The sequence below is a fragment of the Siniperca chuatsi genome, linkage group LG6, assembly GCF_020085105.1.
Source record: "Siniperca chuatsi isolate FFG_IHB_CAS linkage group LG6, ASM2008510v1, whole genome shotgun sequence".
Lineage (NCBI taxonomy): Eukaryota > Metazoa > Chordata > Actinopteri > Centrarchiformes > Sinipercidae > Siniperca > Siniperca chuatsi.
In genome coordinates this window covers 25,671,655-25,695,466 of record NC_058047.1, presented here as the reverse complement: position 1 = coordinate 25,695,466, position 23,812 = coordinate 25,671,655, and the positions used below count along the sequence as shown (strand labels likewise).

General features: G+C 39.7%; 1 protein-coding gene across 1 annotated transcript; it reads left to right on the top strand.

Moving 5' to 3' along the window:
* The first annotated feature begins 982 nt into the window (after positions 1-982).
* Positions 983-23,460, top strand: LOC122877128 (unconventional myosin-VIIa). The gene is made up of 47 exons (XM_044198222.1): positions 983-1,102; positions 1,624-1,661; positions 1,758-1,859; positions 1,941-2,093; positions 2,697-2,881; positions 3,671-3,792; positions 3,897-4,039; positions 4,132-4,245; positions 4,377-4,521; positions 4,628-4,824; positions 6,059-6,198; positions 6,332-6,542; positions 6,626-6,761; positions 6,845-7,014; positions 7,129-7,269; positions 7,383-7,541; positions 7,633-7,725; positions 8,264-8,358; positions 8,453-8,537; positions 8,630-8,848; positions 9,576-9,785; positions 9,859-10,071; positions 10,180-10,344; positions 10,454-10,753; positions 10,851-11,011; positions 11,115-11,241; positions 11,340-11,459; positions 12,021-12,194; positions 13,603-13,830; positions 13,925-14,092; positions 14,211-14,328; positions 16,187-16,313; positions 16,458-16,624; positions 16,734-16,915; positions 17,009-17,130; positions 17,244-17,398; positions 18,022-18,175; positions 18,718-18,873; positions 19,624-19,729; positions 19,837-19,950; positions 20,079-20,166; positions 20,258-20,364; positions 20,675-20,860; positions 22,235-22,351; positions 22,567-22,650; positions 22,733-22,852; positions 22,957-23,460. The coding sequence occupies exons 2-47, from the start codon at positions 1,644-1,646 to the stop codon at positions 23,050-23,052; spliced, it is 6,693 nt and encodes a 2,230-aa protein (XP_044054157.1). The 5' UTR covers positions 983-1,102; positions 1,624-1,643; the 3' UTR covers positions 23,053-23,460.
* The last annotated feature ends 352 nt before the right edge of the window (positions 23,461-23,812 follow it).

The window sequence follows — 23,812 nt, the reverse complement described above, 5'->3', positions numbered from 1 at the left end:
TTTCATTGTCACTGGATATGAGGAACCTACAGTATAACCCAACAGATGATACCTATTTTACAACCCTGTTTTTATCCTCAGATATAGATTAATTTGACAGTATGTTGAACCACTCTACACTCTTGGATTTAAGCCTTTTCATGGTTTCACTTCTGTCTATCTTAATGGCTCAGTGTGACCTGACAATCTGACTGTCTCAGACCATATGGCTAGTATGAGCTGTTTTATCCAGCAAGATCATATTCTCACATCTCCAGAGTGAGTCCGGCCATTCCTCTTTAATATCTGCTGTTTACGACATAATTGACTTGAAGTGCAGCACAACATGTTAGCAGTACTTGACCTGTGACAACTGTTTATGGATCCGGAAAAGTGACTTACTGGTATTTGGGCAGTCCACTTTGCCCTTTCAGCAGGATTTCTGACACCAGCTGACTGATTCTGTTGCCAAAGAGCACAATTTTGTCTGGTGTTTGTCATAATTCAAGAAGAAAATTAGCAAAGAAACAATTTTTAAACTTTTCCATGTCTTCTAAACACATTTTTCAACTATTTCAGTTAGGAAGGACTAGAAAAGGAAAATGATCACTAACGCTATCCAAAATTTTGAGTAAAATTTTGAATAGTGTTATTGATCATTTTCCTTATATGGTGTTAGTTTGCCATATATTTAATAGCCTGAAGCATTGTGCTTTTATATACAGTAGATAGCAGTACTACTGTAGCATTGTCTCTATTTGTCAACCATTGTGAAGCCAAGCATGATTTTTCAGTAGCCAGACTTCTGTTAATTTAAAGGGAAATAACACGTATCATCTTTACACTTTACACAAACGATCCGTATTTAATCACGTGAGAATAACATCAGATATTTAACAGCAAACTTCAGTTATTGTGATGAAAGCAGTCAGTGCTCTGTGATGAAGTGTATGCTTCGAGTCTGGTGGTTGGTGACGTTGGGTCGCTCTACCTTTTGCAGGAGCAAAGTCAAAGGGCCATAAAGGGGTGATTGCTGGGTAAACTCCCTACTTCCTGCTTGATAGTCAGTCAAAGAAAAGTCCCCTCAGCAGCTGCAGGGGCTTTCACCACAGAGCATTCTCAGGTAAGAGCTGACACAATACACACATTAACAGCATCTTCAAATCTGTGATTACACTCAGTATCTTATTGTTTCCAAAGAGGTAACTTGATGAAGCTATGCATATTTTTATCAGTATGACTTTTCCACTGTGATCTTACAATGAGATTTGATATAAAATCATTAATAGTGTCTTGTCTTGAGAGTGAGAATCATATTGATATCATGCTAAGATAGGATTTTGGTGTCCAGTCAAATGAAAAATTAGTTCAAGTAAAAAACTGCCTTGTAATTTTAAGTTTTTTAATTTTAATTGCAAGCTTGTGTACATCATAAGACTGCCTTAAGGGCTTCTGTAACATTTAAATATTTTTATTTAATATTTTTCTTCATATCATATAGTATGTTGCTATAAATATTAAGTGGAGGCGTGGTCCACACTACTGACAGTAATATTGGTTTGGGAGCAGGTATTTGTTAATTAGAATTACTGCAACTGGGTTAAATCTAGATTAAGATAATATTTGTTTTCATTTTCTTTATAGGCTTAATCCACATTTCTGATATGCTGCATTTGAGTAAGGTAAGAATGATTATCTCTGTAATATATATCAGAGAACTGTTAGGCATTTTCAGCACAGCATTTTTTTTTATCACAACTACTGGTTTCCCTAACTAGGGGGATTTTGTGTGGGTGGACTCCGGTGTCGCGGTGCCGATCGGGGCGGAGGTCAAGGTGACAGACACTGGACAGCTTCAGCTGATCGATGATGAAGGAAAGGTACACAACCCCACAAGAGTTTGCCTTTTTCAGGTCCAGGAGTGTAAATAATGTAATAACTCTTTCATAACATACATACAGGAGCACAAGATCAACAAGAAGACGGAGGGCACCATCCGGCCCATGCACCCCACCTCTGTGAAGGGTGTGGATGATATGATAAGGCTCGGTGATCTCAATGAGGCAGGGCTCCTCAGGAACCTCCTGGTGCGACACAAAGAAGGCATCATCTATGTAGGTTTCTATTCCCTGGATTCACTCTGAACCACCTAGTTTTATGATGTCCATAACCTGCTGTGGAAATGCTTACTCCTCTGTGTCCTCCCTTGCTGTGAATGGCTTTCTATCTTAGACTTTGCCCTGTGGTTTATCACAGTGCTGTTTGTCTCCATAGAGACGAATGAGCCTCTGTTGAAAGAGAATGTCCCAGTGTTTCTATGTCACTGCAGAGCTCAACAGTGTGTGTTCAATTATGAATCAGGCCATTTTGTTGTTTAAAAATACTACTGCTAAATACTGGGGGCAAAATTTACTAAGGCTGAAATTCCCTTGTCTTGGACTTGATATTCATATTATAAACCACAGCATTTAACGCAACTTTTCATGATCATAATCCATCCATGACATTTTTAAATCCAATGAATCATATGTAGAATGTGTATCTCACGCATTGCAGCCATGACCAAACAGGGGGTCATTGGGGTCACTGGCTTGACAATGTGCTTACACCAAAATGAGTTGTTTATGCTCATGTACACAAACACACACACACACACACACACACACATTTCTCAACTGTGCTACTGTGTGACAGCTAACATCCCTCTCTGTTTTAAGACATACACAGGCTCCATTCTGGTTGCAGTCAACCCTTACCAGCTGCTGCCCATCTACACCACTGAGCATGTGCACATGTACACAGATAGACGGATGGGTGAACTGCCGCCGCACATCTTCGCCATCGCAGACAGCTGCTTCTTCAACATGCGCCGCAACCGAAAGAACCAATGCTGTGTCATCAGGTCTGCTTTTGCCTAATTACAGGCGACTGAGGCTGATCCCAGATTGCTATTTAGACTGTGTCAAATAATTGATTGATTCAAACCTTTATTTATACAGGGGAAACTCACTGAGAGTGCCCTGTTTACAGTAATATATAAGTAATAAGTAATAGTAACATGACAAAAGACAACGATTAGTCGATTGACAGAAAATGTATCTGCTAAAATACAACTATTTTGATAATCAATTATTTGTATGTCACTTTTTTATAGTAAAAATGACAGAAATGATCTTGTTACAGCTTCTCAAATGTATATATGCTGGTTTTCTCAGTCTTCTATGATAGTAAACTAAATATCTTTGTGTTTTAAACAAAACAAGACATTTGAATATGTCACGTTATGTCAATTTGGGCTTAGGGAAATTGTGATGGGCATTTTTTTTTTTTTACAATTTTCTGACATTTTATAGACAGAATGATTGAGAGATTAATCAATAATTAAAATTCTAATTTCATCCAGCCCTACAACATAACCGTGAGTTACCATAAAAAAACTTGATGCCAAGGGCAAAAATATCAATTAAAACATTGAGATTAAGATTAAAACATGAAGAAACACTTCAATAGCACATTTTGGTCTACCAGAACAATAAACAGAGCAGCACAATGTTGATTGTTGATTTGCCCAGGTCTGAAACCAGATTGCCAGTGGCTTAAAACAGAGGTTTAGATGAGAAACAGTCAAAAACTAAAACTAAACTGAATGCATTTTCTCTATACATGCTTAGTTCTTTGTTTTCCCCATCAGTGGAGAGTCAGGAGCAGGGAAAACTGAGAGCACCAAGCTCATGCTGCAGTTCCTGGCTGCAGTAAGCAGCCAGCACTCCTGGATTGAGCAGCAGATTCTTGAAGCAAACCCTATTTTGGAGGGTATGAGCAAAACACCAAGATAAAGTTATAAGGCAGTCTTCATAATCAGCTGAATCCCCCTTTTCACTTGATCTACTTTGATAAAATATACGTTTTCTTCTCAGCCTTTGGTAATGCCAAAACCATTCGAAATGATAACTCCAGTCGTTTTGGGAAGTACATTGACGTCAACTTCACCAAGGGTGGGGCCATTGAAGGGGCCCGCGTTGAGCAGTACCTGCTGGAGAAGTCCCGAGTTTGTCGGCAGGTGGGAAGATTGGTTGGCTGAATATTTTGCAAGACTAGTAACATGGTACAAGTCAAATGTTCTTGTGGTAAAGAATGTGCTTTCATGTGCAGGCGCCTGGGGAAAGAAACTACCACATCTTTTACTATATGCTGATGGGCATGCCAGCTGAGCAGAAAAAGATTCTTTCCCTTGGGAACACTGCTGAGTACAACTATCTGACCATGGTACTAAAATAATTCAGCAAACTGTAACATTTGAATGAAACATTGTCTTTATTGATGGATTTTGAGTGTGAATCACAGATAACCAGATAAGAATTCATATTTAGCTTTAAGCCATGTGATCATATCACCAGGGTAGCTGTGAAGGACGTGATGATGTGAAGGAATACGCCCACTTCCGTTCAGCTCAGAAGATCCTCATGTTCACAGAGAATGACTCTTGGGAAATCTCCAAACTGCTCGCTGCTATCCTTCACCTGGGCAATGTGGACTTTGAGGGTAAGGACAGCATGCAATGGGATACATGTACTGTAGATACTATTCTCAAAGGTATCCTCCTTGCATCCTTTGAGCTATTGAACATGTTTTTCTTGCATAATTTCAGGCACCATAGTAAATAACCTGGAGGGCTGTGACATCCACACATCATCCCATTTCGACATGGCCAGCCAACTTTTGGAGGTGGCTCCCAAAGCGCTGGAGAAGAGTCTGATTCAGCGTTCCTTCATGACAGCCAGAGAGAGTGTGACCAAACCTCTGACCTCGGCCCAGGCTGTGGACGGCAGGGACGCCTTTGTCAAAGTAACATCAGGCACACTTGATCTTTGACGTTTTGCGAAAGCAAACATTTGTTTCAGAAATAAATCATTTTAAACTAGCCCTGTGAGGATGTAATGCTCATACACACCAGAAAATAAAATGAATGGATGGATGATAGATGGAGAAACCTTTTAATTCCTTACCACCAATGAGGCAAAACATTAAACCTGATGTACTGTGGCTGTTTTAGGGCTTCTCAGACTCAGCTTGTCAGGCTGAGCTGCAGCTTTAATATTATTTTAAACTCTTCAGGCCTCATGCCATGAAACTGTCTGAGAAGGAAAGGAAATTGTTTTATTGGTTGAACTGCTCAGCTCAGGTCCACACCTGCAATGGGTGGTTTACAGAGACACTGATTTGTTTTACAGGGTCATAACACTAAAAAGGTTGGGAACCACTGGTCTAGCTGTTGTTGGTCAGGCTTAGCTCTCATAATTCAACGAATCATCAGCGTAAGCAAATTTCCTCAGTTTTTCTCAGCAGTGCTTTGAGCTTAATATTAATGTTAGCAGCATACTAATATGCTAACTTCAGTACAATGTAACGTATAGTATTGAATCATGTTAACATGCAAACGTTTAGCATGTAAGGATACATGCTAATAATGTTAGTATGCTGGTATAATACTAATGTACTAATATGTAAACTTAAGCAGCATAGACACGTAGTATTTTATCATGTTAACTACATGCTTATGTACGGATACATGCTAATGTATGTTGGTATGATGCTAGTTAAAATACAATATTATAATGTTAACTTCGAGCAGCATAGTAACATTTAGCATTTTATCATCTTAACATGCTAAGGATACATGCTAATGTTAGTATGTTGTTATGATATGTTAGCATTAAGCTCAAAGTATAGTATAGCACAGGCTAACAGAAATGCATGTGTCTGTTGCTGACATTAAACTGAATTAAATTTATTTACCGCAATGTTGGAAACCTCCCTCTTGCAAGGGAGACCTGACGGAGACAAAACAACTCAAAATCTGGCAACGAATAAATCATTGCTAATAACAATACTAAAATACTGCTAAAAATAGGCTAAGAGCAGAGGCAGTTAACAATGGAGCCATTTACCATAGCTTGGAAGTAATAACATGAGTGTCGGTGTCAAAATGTATGACATTTGGATCTTTTGTGTTGTTTTGTTTATACAGTGCGTGGTGCTGTGTATAATTAGTAAGCTATTCTCTCTATTATTTGTCCAGGCTATTTATGGAAGACTTTTCCTTTGGGTCGTGGACAAAATCAATGCCGCCATTTACAAGCCACCTGAGGATTCCAGCGAGGTCCGACAGTCAATAGGCTTGCTTGACATCTTTGGGTTTGAGAACTTCAACAAAAACAGGTTGGCGTTCTCAACAGCTCTCATGACATTAGAGCTTTATTGCTGCTGTTTTTAGACAAAGAATACATTGTTAAGTTGACCAAAATCCATCCATCTTTCCTCTTCTGCTGTTGGATTTGTTGAACTGCTGCAGCTTCGAGCAGCTGTGCATCAACTTTGCCAATGAGCAGTTGCAGCAGTTCTTCGTCAAGCATGTTTTCAAGCTGGAGCAGGAGGAGTATGCCCGTGAAAACATTGTTTGGAAGCACATTGACTACAAAGACAACCAGCGCACCCTGGACGTATTGGCCAACAAACCTCTGAACATGCTGGCGCTCATTGATGAGGAGAGCAACTTCCCCAAGGTCTATATCCTCCTTGTACCTCATAAAATTCTGTTGTAACAAAGCAAAGCAGGTTTTACATCTCTTCTTTTGTTGATTTTCAGGGCACAGATACCACCATGCTCCAAAAGATGAATCAGGTCCATGGGAAAGGAGACATCTACATTCCCCCCAAGAACAACTATGAGACACAGTTTGGAATCAGGCATTTTGCTGGAGAGGTCTTCTATGATTCACAAGGTACTTTTAAAGCGTTTTAAAGAAACAAACCATTCTTGTGCAAGTCCTCTGTGATGTTCTTATTATGTCTGTCTTCTTTTGAGGTTTCCTTGAGAAAAACCGTGACGCCCTCAGCTCAGATCTGATTCAGCTGGTGGAGACCTCCACCAATAAACTCCTCAAACCGATGTTTCAAAATGAGCTGTCTTCCAGTACGATCAAGAGCAGCGTCAACCCCAGGATGGTCATCACCACGGCCAACAACAGCCTCCGGGTCAGTGCAGTCTTCAGCTTCAGCATCAGACACAGCTATAATCAGTTGGAAAATAAAAATACCGTTATTGTATGTAATTTCTTACAATATGTGATATTTGTTTGTATCTTACAGCAAGCGACTGATGGCAAGAAGCGTGTGCCAACTCTGACTGGCCAGTTCCGTCAGTCTCTGGATTCCCTGATGAAAACGCTGACAGTGTGCCAGCCGTATTTCATACGCTGCATTAAACCCAATGACTTCAAGAAGCCCATGGTGAGGAACGAAGCTGCATTCACTCAACCAAATAAAACGTATTTACATCTGTACCAAAAACGAATCGAGCAATTTGATGTTAGTAAGTCAGACTACATCTCTCTGTGTCTCAGCTGTTTGACAGAGAGCTGTGCATGCGTCAGCTCCGCTACTCTGGTATGATGGAGACCATCAGAATCCGGAAAGCTGGATATCCCGTACGCTACACATTCGATGAGTTTCTAGGTCGCTACCGCGTCCTTCTAAAAACTTCCCTCTGTGATCCCAAAACAGTAAGTTGGACGTTTTAATGTGATAGTTTTGATCATCACACCCTCACTCTTTTCTCATCTGCTTTTGCCGTGTTTTGTATGATGATTACAGGAAAGTAAAGAGAAATGCTGTGAAAGCATTTGTGAAACTGTGCTTGCTGGAGAGGGCGACTGGAAGACTGGCAAGACAAAGATATTCCTCAAGGTGCTGCCTTATATTTTTATGTAAAATCTGTTGTTATTGATGGATATGTGTAGAAGACACAATAGCCAAAATAATTTGAATGTTATACGCAACTTAATACCTAATTGTGAAATTTAACCAGAGCTGAATACCTAATGTTGAAATCTTTATACCAATAATACTATAATGGTGAACATGGTCAAAATACAACAGCATGTTAGCATTGACATTGTGAGCATATTAGTATATGACGTTAGCATTTAGCTCAAAGCACCACTGTGCTTAAGTACAGCCTCACAGAGCTGCTAGCATGGTAGTCTTAGTCTTGTTTGAATATTGGCACCTGAATTTACGAACCCTAAAAACATTACTTAAAATCAGATTTTTTAAAGAACACCACATACCTGCTGGAAATTTCAGAGGGAAATTCTAACCACATAATTTGGTTAATTGGTTAATTTTCCTAATTAGGTATTCAGTTGCTTATAATATATACATCATAAATGTGAATATTTCCACCAAAAAAAAAAAAAAAAACTATATTACTGTTTTCTCTCAGGACTTCCATGACACCATGCTCGAACTGGAGCGAATTAAAGAACTAAATGAGAAAGCACTTGTGATCCAGAAAGTCCTGAGAGGCTACAAATACAGGTATGGGACAAAAAGCAGTAAAGATTAGATTAGATTTTGTTTTTGGCTCATGTGACTTGCAACTTAATGTCTGTATGATTCATGCCCTCTAAAGGAGACAATTCCTGAGGAAAAAGGCAGGCGCTCTTGTCATTCAGAAGTACTGGAGAGGACACAAAGGCAGAAAGCTGTACAGAGTGGTGAGTCACTTTTTAATATATATATCAGTATTTACCAAAGTGAGAATACAGGCCTGGCTTGCATTAAACTTTCAATTATTTTCTAATTCTAGGTCCAGTTGGGCTTTGCGAGATTGCAGGCACAAGTTCGCTCTCGCCAACTCCACTTGCAGTATAAGAAGAAGCGGGAGGCAAGCATCATGCTGCAGGCCAGAGCCAGAGGATACCTGGTCAGGAAGGAATTCAAGCGCAAGAGAGACGCTGTGATCCTCCTGCAGGCACACACCAGGGGTGTGCTGGCAAGAAAGGCTCTCAAAAAGATGAAGAGAGATGTAAGTTCAACTTAAAAAACTATGAAGAACCCTTTCGGGGTGACAACTGTAAAATAAGGTTATAGTTCCTGCTAGTTTTATCCCCACATCCCTGTCAGATGAACTCAAGTACCTCCTTATCGACACCACCCATTATGTTCCAAATGTCCATTGCTTTTAGCTATCTATTTGAACTGCTTAATTACTTTCAGCTAATTATTTCAAATGTTTATGCATTACTTTTAGCTAACTATTTCACCTGTTTATCAATTTATTTCAGCTTATTTCAATTGATTAACTATTACTTTTAGCTAACTATTTCAACCATTTATCAGTTATGTTTAGCTAATTATTTCAACCATTTATCCATTTCTTTTAGCTAATTATTTCAACTGTTTACGCTATTGTAGCTGGTAGCTTACTGGCTATTATGACGATAAATTTACTAAATGTCAGTATTTCCTCCTAAACACAAATATGTGGGTATATTTTCTAATCAAATCATAATTTCTATATTTTCATATTATTTGAGCTACTCCCCCTGCTTCATTAACTACTACAGGTGTCTATGAGCAAGGCACTGAACCCCGAACTGCTCTAATGCTGCCCCCAAAGCCACTGCTGTGAATAATGCCAAATTTGTTCTTTGCGTTGCAAGTTAATTAGGTAGTAAAAGACATTTTGCAGGCAGTTGTGGTTCAGGATGATGCTTTTTTTCCTGATCTTTTTTTGTGTTGTGTTCTTTCAGATGTACCTCTCTGCTAAAGAGAAAGAAGAAGAACAGCGGGCCATTTTGGAGCGACAGAAACACTTGGAGGAAGTGCTAAGACAGAAGAAAGAGATGGAGGCCAAAGCTCAGTCCGAATCCATCACAGACCAGGAGATGGTGGACAGCATCTTTGACTTCCTGCCCATTATGGTTGGAGGGCAGGAGGGACAAGCACCTGTGGGATTTGAGGTTCGGGAACCTGCAGTTTTGCACATTTTGTATTCCTTTTAGAGTCAGTCACTGCATGTCTATCTGTTTTCAGAAATTTGAAGGGAGAAGGACAGTTACCGAAGAGATAGACATCGACGACCTCCCCATGGAGGAAGATCTTCCCAAAGAAGACTACGATGACCTGGATGAGTACTCCTTCTCCAAATTTGCCTCTATGTACTTCCAGGGTGCAGCCACCCCCACCCACATCCGCCAGAGGCTACGGCAGCCCCTGCTTTACCATGAAGATGAAGGAGATGTCCTGGTGCTTCTCTTAGACCACTTTAATTCATCATTCCAGTTGTTCTTTTATGAGGAATATTTTTGTTTATTTCATTAACTTACCATGGTGTTTCTGTTATGTTATCACCAGGCTTCGCTGACAGTGTGGTGGATCATCCTGAGGTTCATGGGAGACCTCCCTGAGCCGAAGAAGCACGTCCGGGTCCAGGGAACCTCCACGCAGGAACGCTTTCTGCCGCAGGACCTGCTCTCCAGAAAAGACAGACGTCTCAGCCACATGGTTGGCCTGGATCAGGTAAATATCCTCACAAAGCAAGGACTTCATGAATTTTAAATATTGCCTAATTTTGTAGATTAACATTAATTTATCATAGATTTTAAAATATAATTTCTGACCGTTTTAGAGGGTGCTAAGGAATAAAAAAGAAGGAAAGCCTTCCACAGTACCCGAGGAGCCAACACAAAACAGAAAGGGCTCCATTTTCACAGACCTTCTGACAAGAAACAGGAAGGCTTCTGCTGTGCCCAGTGAGACCACTCAAAACCCGAAGGTATACACTGTGCCAGAAGGGAGCCCTCGAACAAGGAAGGGATCCATATTCACTGACATACTGTCCAGAAACAGAAAAGCATCCAGTGTTCAAGAAAATGTAATCCCAAAATCCACTTCAAGCCTCAGGAAACCCTCGATCATCATGGAGGAGGTGAGGTGTAAGCCTAAAAAATATTTTTGACTGTGTTGCTGTGAAGTTCTGTCATTTTTTTAACATATTGGTGGAAATTTCATGTTTTTTCTTACAGTCAGAGGATCAGACTGAGGTGTCCAAGCCTCCCACCCTGCAGACCGTGAAGGAGGACAGTGACGTCATGATTGGAGAAGGACCCACCCTGGACAGGCCGCTGACATCTCTCGAAAAACTCCACATCATTGTGGGATATGCCATTGTCAGACGTGACCTTAGGTAACAGAAGCTCGATTTAAACAAATCACAGAAGCTCAATTTACTCGTTTTTTTATTTCTTTATTACCTTAATGAATACAATATTTGTCTGTTGTCTGTCCAGGGATGAGATTTACTGTCAGATCTGCAAGCAGCTTCAGGATAACAACAATCGCAACAGCTACTTCCGTGGTTGGATCCTGCTGTCTCTCTGTCTGGGCATTTTCTCTCCAAGTGAGCGCTTTATGAGGGTAAGTACAACAGTCGTATTGGCTGCTTCAGTCTCATAAACAGTGTGCCGCGTGCTGTGATGTTTGGCTCATCTCTTCTCTATCTCTTGTCTTGGCAGTACCTGCAAAGTTTCATCCGTCTCGCTCCAGAAGGCTACGCTTCCTACTGTGCAGAAAGGCTGCGACGCACAGGAATGAACGGAGTACGAGGGGAGCCTCCAGCCTGGCTGGAGCTGCAGGTACTGGGACTGACATAAAATGCTCCTCCAAATATTTAAAATTGATTAATGTGCATTGTCCGTGTAGAAATAAATAAATAATTTTGAAAAAGCGTTCACAGTTTACCCAAATCAAGAAAAAACACATTTTCTCACTAGGTATCTAGTGATATCTTGCCAAACAGATAGTTTTGGTTTCATTTGTCCAGGTTTTAAGCTATCAGGCACCCATTTAAAAAAATTCAGCAGTCAACAGTTTTCATAGCACTATTTCTTTGGTATAAAGTAGTTCCATTGAAAACTGTTGACGGTGAAGTTTGTGGATCATCCAGAGTATAGGATGTTTCTGTGAAAAGAAGTGTTGAATTTTGTTAATGTCATTTTTCGATGATGTGAGCACCACAACCACAATTCTATCGACAGATTGAACCCATACTGTCTGTATGGCTCGATACCACTAGCGGTAAGTGAGAACATGTTTTTTTTTTTGTCATTTGAGTGAACCGACCCTTTAACACTTACAATCACAGTGGTTCTCATTACTGTTTAATCAACATGGTCATTTTTTCTGTACCGTGATAGGCAACCAAGACAAAAAAGCCCATGATTGTGTCTGTGATGCTGATGGATGGACGCTCCATTAACCTGCCTGTTGACTCAGCATCTACCTCCAAAGAGATCTGCCAACTCCTCTCTAACAAAGTCAAACTCAAAGACACCTTCGGCTTTTCTATCTATGTCGCCTTGTATGAAAAGGTACGCAGTTACATCCGCTTGCTGCATACAGGTTGTTCCTATAGCACAGTAGGCGTTGAGTAGATCTGCTATCACAAATTTCTTACACAATTCTTTTTTTATAACAGTCAGATCAAAATACTTCCTGCCTTTGAGAAGGGAAAACTCAGTGTTCAAAATGCCAAACGGGGGTTCCGTGCTGTTGTAGTAGTAGTAGAAGTAGAATAGGCCTCTGTCAGTCCAAGTAGCTAAACACACCACAATGAAACATTCTACATGCTGTGACTATATAAGAAAGAATAAAAAATATCTCTTTACCAGAGTTCAGTTTTGCAAAACCATACCCACTCTGCACCTGCAAAGCTCAGTACAGAGCCAATAAATAAATTGTAAAAATAAAACAAAGCAATGCAGAGATACGTGCAGACGGGCAAAAGTGTAAGTGAATTATTATTTAAATCTTCCAACAACGGGATGTAACAGAAAAGTATATTTCTGAGCTTTTTATACACACTAGTGACGAGACCCAAAAGATTCCAAGTTTATGTTTGTATGTTTTGACATAAGGACTATTTAAGGACTTTCCATTTTTTCCATTTGATAAATAAGTACTGACATTTTGCATATGGACACAATATAGACATTAATGAGGCTTTTCAAAATGCAGAGGAGGAGCAGAATCACTGAGTTTAAATGTATTGATTAGTCTATTTATATTTAGAGTTTGCATAAATTTGTACGGGCAACACTCTTGCCGGCAAAATGTACAGTATATAGGCTGCTGCCTCATCGCTGTCAGTTGCACTTTTTGTGCTGCTCATCACCTTACGACATGCAAATAAACTTTACAACATAGACATATAGAAAATAATTGGATAAGTTTTGAGACCCCGCCAAAATCAGATGATGAGATTTTCAGGGTCCCAGGTGTATTTTGCACACTGGGCAAACCGCACTGTCACACTTTTTAAAGACTTTAAGTTTTATTTATTTATATTTATTCATACTTCTATTACTACTGTGCAATATTCACCGTCTCATAATAATCTTAATAAGCTACACTTAACTTGACAGTACATGCACTATTACTTATTACTTATATTTACATTGTATTATTATACCGTGCATACTTATCATCAACCGGTAAATCCACTTTGTACTTTACACTTATTTTAATTTTATACTTATATCCACTTTGTACTTAATTTATCTTATATTTTGATTTGCTTAGAACTTCTATTCCTGTGTGCACTGACGTGACTGAGCAGCTGTAACAAAAGAGTTTCCCCTCGGGGATCAATAAAGGTTTAATGGCTGTTTTAGTGAGTAGGGCTTGATTTCTGTGACAGACTAGGACTAGAGGGTGGAGTCTGAAGATATAGATATTCATTATATCTAGACATCCATAACTTTAAATGTTGACCTGTAGGTGTGGGCTCTGGGCAGCGGCCGGGAGCACGTGATGGACGCCATCTCCCAGTGTGAGCAGGAAGTAAAGAGGAGAGGAGGGCAGGAACAGCACGCTCCCTGGCGTCTCTTCTTCCGCAAGGAGGTCTTCACCCCCTGGCATGACTGCAAAGAGGACAAGCTCAGCACAGACCTCATCTACAAACAGATCATCCATGGTCTGAAGTTTGGAGAGTACCAGAGTGAAAAGGTGGGCTTATATTTGGATGATTATCTTACAAAGTTCCTGCCATATTCTCAGATACAAATTTGACATATTTTCCCCCCACATTTACACTTCACAGGAGGATGATCTTGTTCAGCTTGCTGCACAACATTTATACATCCAGCATGGCTCAGACAGCAGTCCAGAAAAAGTGAAGGAAGCTGTTCAGGACTGCATCAACAGCTCTCTGCTGGAGGCCAATTCAGAGGCCAAATGGGTGCAAATGGTCAGCACTGCTCATGCTCAGGTCAGTCACACCACATATCAGAAGGTGCAGCATGAACAGAACTGGACAGATAAAAAGCTCTCAACACTGGCCTTGAGTAGATTTAATGTTTCTGTCGATTTTTCTTAAACCACACAAGGGTCCATATTTGAGTTCGAGACAAAAGACAGATTCAGTGAAGGCAGAGATGGTCGACTACGCTCGAGAGAAGTGGCCCATGTTCTTCTCTAGGTTCTTTGAAGTTGTCAAACTGTCAGGTATGCATCTGTTAGCAAAGAATGTTTCTAGCCTCTGTGTTGTTATGTAATTAAATAATTTATAGTTCGAGAAATCATGGTGATTGCATTCATTTAAATTCGATAAGCAACTTTAATTACAGTGTTATGATAATATATATAAGGCCGGTGACACCCACGGATGACAAGAAAAGGCAATGTGCATGTATGCGAACATTTTTGTGCTGATTATCAGATCAGAATTAGAAATCTTTAAAACAAATAACTTGGAAAGATAAATGATTGAAGGCATCATGCACTCCATTATTATGAATGAACCAGCAGTTTCTTGGTCTGACAAGACTGATGGACAAACTAAGCATTTTTAGCTTTACAGGAAATGATTACTTTAGATGGAATGGAAGAGGCCACGAGTGTCTTGCAGAATGGGATATATCTGGATTGAAAATTCACTAGTGTACTGTATCTCTGTCATAAAAACATACATACAGTATTTAGAGCTATCAGAGTTACTCTTAAAGACTTACATCCAAATCTTGCATCAGAAAATTTAGGATTATTTCCTTTCTCAAATGTTAAACATGAAAGGTTTGCAGAAACAGCACAGAACTGTCTATAGATTTTATTGATTTGTATTTGTATTTTTTTTTTGTATCACTGCAGAACATAAAACAAGTATAACACAGACATTTCTACACTTTCCTCTGGAATATAGAGACAAACACTTTTAATGATCAGCAGTGAAGCTGATTTTTTAACCAGCCCCCTTTGAGCAATTAGTTGTTGCTGCTTTTTGTATCTATGTCAGACTGGAAGATACAAGGTTATTTATAGATACACTATACCAATGGGATTAAGACTCGCGCAAAGTAGTTGATTAAGAGGGAATAAGTGAGCCAGGAACAACATTTCTTCCTTCCTTGGATTTCAGATTTACTGCTGTTTAGCTTGTGAACAATCAATTTGTAATAAGAATGAGCTGACTCACTGACACAGTGGGTATTTTCCTAAACAGATCAAATTTTTAGTCAAATTTCTTTTGTTAATGCGTGTAATTGCGTAATTGGCAACATGCTGGTAAGATAAAAGTGATTATACAGGCTTCCACAACACAATTCCTCAATATAACATATCTAACAGAGTTTCCCAGTGAAAAATGTACAGCTGCTTTATTTTAACCTGAACAGACAGTATCTGTTATCCCTGACCATGACCTCCTGTCAGAAAGTATTGGATAATAATAATTAAATCAGATTGTATTTCTTCTTACATAAATAACAGCATTTCCCATTGTTCCCATTGTTAACAGCACATTGCCCATATAATGTAACATGTGGCCTTTCTTATCTTATCTTATTCTTGTAAAGAGATATGGTGCTGAAATCATTAGCTGATTAGCTTAATTGTTTATTTATTAACAGAAATGCCAAACTTGCATCCCCAGTGTGAGGATTTGCTACTTTTTGTGTTTTGTATCATTGGAAGTTGAATATCTTTGAGATTTGAACTGTTGGTTGGACAAAACAAGCCATCTGCAGACATCACTTTGGTGCTTGGCGCAGCTTGTATTTGGCGTATTTCACTATTTTCTGACATTTTTCAGACTAATCGATTAATCAAGAAAATAACTGATGAATAAATTGTGAAAATAGTTAGTTGCAGCCTTAAAGTGAAAGCCCCTTATCTGTGGGTTGATGATTGGGCCTCTACTACTGTACACATTAATGCTGCTCTCATGCTTTTTCCTTCAGAGTGCCTGAAATGATTCATATAGAAAGTACAAGCAACACTTTACTGCTGAATATATCTCATAATTCCCATCATATCTCCCACGAGTCATGATTTATTGGGCTTGTTTCTTACATGGATTTTATTTTAGGTCCTCCACTGCCAAAAAGCAAGTTCATTGTGGCCATAAACTGGACTGGTATCACCTTCCTGGATGAGAAAGAGAAGAGGCTGCTGCAGCTCTCCTTCCCAGAAGTCACCGGAGTCAACACCATAAGGTAGAGCCAGAATCAGAGGAGAAGGAAGCAGTGTAGTGTGCCAGTTTACAATGAGGAAGAGTCAAGTTTGCTTAAACAGTGTGGTGTTACTTTGCCAGCTGTACATGACTCCTGTGTTATGATTCTCCCTTGATGCCCACCCAGGGAGGGTATAGCGTCTAGCCAGGCGGTGAGCCTGCTGACACTGAAAGGAGACTTTACCCTGAGTGGAGGAGCAGCTAATGACATGGCAGAGCTGGTTACAATGTTCCTCAGTGGACTGACAGAGAGATCTCAGTATGCTGTGACCCTGAAGGAAGCTGACAGGCAAGGTCAGAGGACGGATTTTTCCTTCCTTATATTGTCACAGCTGAATTATCTCTATTAGTCATTTCTGCTAATTGCTAACTGATTTCTGAGTTGTCTTCCATTTCTCTACAGATGACCCCACATTCCTCAACTTCAAGAAAGGAGAGCTCATTATAATAATTAAAGATGATGAGTTTTCTCAGAAACGTGGCTGGATAAAGGGAAAAAATGAGAGCACAAAACAAACAGGAGCCATCCCCACCGAGGCCATCTTAATCCTGCCAACTCTCAGCAAACCCACCTATGAGGTCATGGTATGGAGATGTCAATGACACATCGTTCTCAGACGAGTTATTGTGCCCAGAATCTGTGGAGTATTAAATGTGTTGCATGTTTCTTTATTTCAGAGCCTCATCAACCTGTCTCCTAACCAGAGGAAGAACATCATACAGGCAAACCAGAAGGAAACAGGAACAGTGGAGAGATTAGCACCTGCCACACTGAAAGAATTCTCCCTCGAGTACTTCAGGTATCTGGAAATGCCATTTTACTACATTCTGCATGTTTTCACCAGCTGATTAGCAGGAAAATGCTCACAGGAACAGTACAGACAGCAGGAATCTTGTTTCCTTGATCCTACAGGCAGCCCACTAAGGATGTGAACCGTCAGGTGATTTCCAGGAACACTGCTCCTGAGAGGCTGTGGGCAAACTCCAGAGAGCCAATCAGACAGCCCCTCCTCAAGAAACTGGTGGGCAACTCAGAGCTCAGCCACAAAGCCTGCCTGGCCTTCATTGATATCCTCTACACACCAGAGCTATATCAAAAAGTAGCATTTATTGCAGTTTTGCACCTTTTGGCACAGGAGTTAAATGCATACATTTACTATTTACATATTTCAGGGGGTTAGTTTTCTACTGGCTGGAGCAAATATTTATCAAAACACGTGGCAGAAATGTGCCAGAAGTTGGGTGAGCATTCCTATAGAAGCCTGGTAACATAAATGATGTTTTTACCTGTCACTAGTCCCACAGCTCAGAGAGTTCTGAGAACAACCACCCTCTTGCACACATGCACTCAACACAGCCCGCCGCAGCAAGCAAGCACTGATTGGCTAACATCACTGTTTGAGACACATGCTACCTGAGCTAGCAAAAAAGCCTCTCCACATCCAATATAGCCAACATCACCAAACACGTTAGCCAGTGATTAGGCTTACATGGCCATGAACACATCAAAGACATGGCAAAGTAAACTAATTAATATTGCCAAGATAACTAGCCTAGCTGAGCTAATTAACATGCTAAGCTAACAAGCGTGTTGCCATCGATGGCAGAATACAGCTCAATATCAGTCCAAGCGTTTCTTTTTTCAAAGTTTATGAAACCAGGATGGTTATTCCTCCTTGACTGTTTTGTACCAATCCTGAAATATATGGGAGATTACCCCACCAGGCAGATGCAGAGTCCTCTCGAGCTCACTGACCAGATCTTCGGCTCCGCCACTCAGAATGAGGCGCTCAGGGATGAGATCTATTGCCAGATCATGAAGCAGATGAGCAGCAATAACAACCGGTATGCTTATGTTATTTCACTATCTCAGGTTCTCAGATTTAAAGCTGTTGATTTTGAAAGGAAAGGTTTAAAATTTGTATTATACAAAAGTTTCTTTGTATGTGCATCCAAAAATCTGTATGATAGAGGAAGGAGTATTTGCCAGTCACTGCTGTTACTCATGATATAAATAAATACAGCTCACTTTTCTCCATTGCTTTAGTAATATTTCTATTTATGATGTATTAGAATGATAAAGGTATGGGCCCATTCTGTTGCTGTAATGATTGTTTTGTTATTGTAGATAGTAAAGCGCTGCAACAATAAGTCGATTGACAGAAAACAATTCTGAGTATCAATTAAAATCAGATTTTCTGCTTTTCTCTGTTTATATCATTGTAAACTGAATATCTTTTGATTTTGGACTGTTGGTCAAAACAAGACATTTTAAGCCCAATCTGGTGAATTTAAGTAGCCTAGAACTGTTATTCCCTTGTGTAGTTTTCTTTATTTAAACAGTAGGAAGTACAAACAATAAAAATAAGAACTTTTTTTTCACCCAGGTTCAGCATGGAGCAGGGCTGGCAGCTGCTGTGGCTCTGCTGCGGCCTGTTTCCTCCCAGCCAGTCTCTTCTGAGGCACACTCAGCGATTTCTGGAGTCACGCCGCAGAGAGCCCCTCGCCTCTGACTGTCTGCAGCGGCTGCAGAGCTCGCTGAGGTTAGCCCAACATGCTGTGTTTTCAAAACACAGCACTGTGTTTTCCCACGTTTCAAAGAAGGGTGTATGAGATGAAGAGTGTGTGATGACAGCTCCTGCTTCCCCCCTGAGTCCTTAGTAACAATTACAGGGTGTGTGCAAACAGTGACAGGATGATGTATAGAGCAGCAAATGTTGCTTGTAGAAAAGTACAAGGCAGTTGCAACTCTCCACCTCTGGTTAACAGCCACCATGACACGACACAGCACCACGACTGGTGTACTAAGAAAAGGAAATGTAAAGTTGTGGTGCTTTGTGTTTTAAACCCCTCATGAGGTAAAAGCTCTCTAAAAACTAAACTAATATAACTGAGGTATGTAGACTTCTTATTCTAGATTTAGAGGGCAAGTTGTGCAGTTTAAGGCAGCACCTGCTCGCAGTGATGCTCACATTGACAGCAGGACTCTTTAAAGAAATGTGTTGCATCAACTTCACATTGACTTGACCACATCGCATTTTCATGGCTTCTTATAAATACATTTGATTTACATTTAGTATAATTAACACAATGACAGCAAGCTCTAAGAGACTTATTTTTGGATCTGCACCGTTTTGGTGCATCCTTTTGCATTCTGGTTTGCCTTATTATTATTTTAAGTATTGTTATTATTAAGTGTGTGCTCTTTTCTTTATCTGCACCGAATCTGTGGCTTAGTGTCAAAACAATAAGGTAAAAAAAAACATGACTAAGCAATTCCTGTCTTTGTGTAGGATGGAGCCCAGGAAACTCCCGCCACACCAGGTTGAGGTAGATGCCATCCAACAGAACAGCACCCAGATCTTCCACAAAATCCACTTCCCCAACGACACAGAGGAGGTATGAACCGCAGACCTCTTGTATGTATAAAGTTACAGAAAAAAGGCCAGGTCAAATTTTCCTACAGTAATACCAGTGATCCAGTGATTCCTCTCTTCCCTCTTCAGATATTTGAGGTCGCGACAAGCACCAGGATCAGGGATCTCATCCAGAACATTACCAACAAGCTCAGCCTGGCTTCAGCAGACGGCTTCAGCATTTTTGTCAAAACACAAGACAAGGTTTATTTGACATTTCATAACCTTGAACATTATATTTTGATCTAGAATTACAATACAATGTGTGTTCTCTCATAAATTCTCAGCCCTCTTTCATTTCTCTTTCACTTCCACTCCACTGGTTATTTCAGGTTCTCAGTTTGAATGACACGGACTACTTCTTTGATAGTCTGAGACAAATCACTGACTGGTCCAAGAAAGCCAAGGGGATCAAAGACGGTAAAAAACATTATCTGATTAGCATGCCAATTGGACTTTTGATGGTTATTTGTATTTACCTACAAAATCTATGTGTGCATGTGTTCTGCAGGTGGGCCAGTCAACATAGCCTACCTTGTGTTCTTCATGAGGAAGTTGTGGTTCAATGTAATCCCTGGCAGAGACACAGTGGCCGATTGTATCTTTCATTTCCCTCAGGTACATTTGAATGATGCAGCTCAGCCACCATCAAATTTTCCAGGCTGATTAGTTTTTCCACATGATACAAAAGCTAAATCTTATCATTAAACATAATCCTACCTGACATATAGATGAGATAGTATCAGTACAAGTTCCAGACTGCTCTTTCTGGTTTCACTATGACCAGTAGGAATGTTACAGATTAAAAAGTTGTCTCGTAACGAACAATGTAGTCAGTAGCAACTTGGTTTGAAGGTCAAACTTGGGCCCAAATCTGTTGGGAATTCCCAAAATAGCCGACTTCATAAAATATCTTTCTGCCTTCCAGGAACTACCTAAGTACCTGAGAGGTTATCATGTTTGCACCAAAGAGGAAATGGTCAAAATTGCGGCTCTGCTCTTCAGGATAAAGGTCAGCAATGACAAGAGCCAGTTTGTCATGATTCCCAAGATGCTGAAGGAGCTGGTCCCCGGGGATCAACTGAAGGCCATGTCTGAAAATGAGTGGAAGAAGGTATGATTTCATTGATTTCATCTCAAGAGTCCCTTTATCTATTGTATGGCTTAAAGGATAAGGCTGGCGTTACACTTTGTTTTTCTTATTGTCAACACATCTCATGAAAAGACCAAAACCAACAATGCAACAGCCTGTCTCTCAATACTTTCTGACACTCAGCTCCAACCCCATTCATTCATCCTGAAGAAGTAAAAGGAAAGGAATCTAAACAGCCATGCTAGCAGCTCAGTGAGGATGTAGTTAGGTAGTACTCACATACTTTGAGTGAAATGCTAATGTCAGCATGTTAACACAATGACAATGTTAACATGCTGATGTTAAGTAATGTTAACGAAGTTCACTGTCTTAGTTTAGCATTTTAGCATGCTAACATTTGCTAATTTGCACTAAACACAAAGTACTGCTGAGGCTAATGGGAAAGTCATTAGTTTTGCAGGTATTGGTCATAAACCAAAGCACTGGACGAAGTGAGGTTTTGAGCTAACGATGGGGCTAAATTAAAAGTCAGGGGATCACTAAAGTTATTACAATTCATCCTGATGGGAACATGAATATCTGTAATAAACTGTATGTTGAAATATTTCACTCAGTACCAAAAATGTCTCATGGTAGCGCTAGAGAAAAAGTCAAGGGATCAACAAGGCCATCAGGATTCAACCTCTGGTGACCTTGAATGTCCAACCAACAGATTACTATCATTACTACAGAACATTACTATCCCAAGAGCCGTGCAGCCAGCATGGCTAAAAACTGTTCTCAAATATATAGTTTAACTTTCAGATAATGGTATGTCATTTCCTAAAGCAACTGGGCACTGTAGTTTTTTGCAAACATTACTCAAACTAGAGTAAATAGTGCATTTGTTGGGGACAATTTTTAGATGTGTATGATACACACTTTGATTGATGCACTAGCAAATATTCACTGTCTGCGGGTATGACTCCAAATGAACTACAGTGCGCATATTCATTGAAAAGAAAGACTTGTCACTCAGTACAACAGTGTGGCTCATTGATGTGTTTTTAATAGTTTTTGGACAACAACAGAGCTCTATGGCACAGAGGAATAAGATATATAAAATTCTGTCACAGTCACTTGTTAGTAGGATCAATTTATTGTTTCTTTTGGGCTTTGTTGACAATAAGAAAAATATAGAATAGAACCAGCCTTATCCTTTAAATTGCCCATATGAACAATATCGCCATTATTGTCATTCTGGTGAGACCATCTCAGTTCTCTAAGAATATTTCCTGAAGGCTGTGGGGGCGTTGGAAAATCATTAACCTCATTCAAATCAGCGTAAATACTTCTACAAAAGTGTTGTATAATACTGTGATGTGCTGTATATATAAATATATATTTAATTTTCAGAGTATTGTCGCCTCTTATAACAAACAAGCTGGTATGACTGTTGAAGAAACTAAGGTGGCCTTTCTGAAGGTGGTTTGCTGCTGGCCGACGTTTGGCTGCGCGTTCTTTGAAGTGAAGGTAAGGGCTGCAGTGACAAATGCAGCTTTATTTTGCTATCTATAGACAATTTTGTTGGGTGGGTGGCTTGTTCTGATCTGTTCTATCTGATGCTCTCTTTCTCAGTCCCTCACACTCTGTCACCATGGTATACTAACTGCACGCCTGCAGACAGAAAATAGACATGACCACAGTGAAGAAAAGTTTTCTCATTTGCCCTATAACTTTATTTTCAGCAAACATCAGAACCAAGTTTCCCAGATATTGTGCGAATAGCCATTAGCAAGCAAGGACTCACCATTATCCACCCTAAAACCAAGGTGAAAAATTCATCACTAACAGTATTCCATTTAACATCTTGCTCCTATTTTTTACCATTAACAATTATTTTCTCTTGTAAAGGATGTGCTAGCAAATCACCCATTCAACCGCATCGCTAACTGGTGCAGTGGAAGCACCTATTTTCACATGACTATCGGCAGTTTAGTCAAGGGGAGCAAATTCCTGTGTGAAACTTCACTGGTAAGATCTATCGCGACACATGAGCTTTAAATGATGAACTGTCAGCCAGTAAAAGTTTGTCCTTTTCATTTCCTTTGTTTACCTCTGTGTCTTCTTTTAAAAAGGGCTACAAGATGGATGATCTTTTAACCTCCTATGTCAACATGTACCTCAGAGAGAGGAGGGCAGTGCAAACCAGGAACCAGCGCTTCAACATCTGAGCCTCAGTAGCAGGAGTGTGATGCATCCTGTGCCTGTAGCTGCAGATTTAAACCAACACACTCAACATGTAGCTCGTACACACACAAAGAGGCAGAGCAGGAATAGTTCTTTATTTTTGAAAGTGCAATCAACTTTATTTGTACCCTGTGAAAAAAACACATTGATTTATTGCATGAAAGAAAGTTGCTGTAGATTTCTCAAATTTTATTTAAAGCTAATGTTGCTTTGTCATGTATGCAAGTAACATAACCCTGTGAAGAAGTGAAGAACCCGTGTACTAAGTAATACTGATACAGTGCACACGATTTCTCCAGCCCTTAATTTATGGAGAGAAAATAGTCTTAGTGAAAAAATATATGTGGTTCATGATCCACAAATAAAAACAAGATTTACAATTTGTGAATAAACTATGGTTTCTCTCAATGCTTCTCCCTCTTCATAAATACCACCCAACAAATTTACAAAGTAGACACAGCCCAACTTGAATGAATGCCAGTATTCTATATATTATATATATTATATATAAAAATATATTATATATGTATTCTATATTAATCACTACTATTGAGACATATTGTTCCATATTAATCTTCGTGCCTTAAAAACATTAAAGGTGCCCTGTAGAGTTATGTTTGTGGTGTTTCTCACCAAAACGTATTGTGTCTATCCCTCAGGCCTAACGTGTTGAAAAGCTTTTTTTTTTAATATAAAATCTAAAAGAAAAAATGAAAAATGTTTGCTAGCTTGCAGCCTAATTCT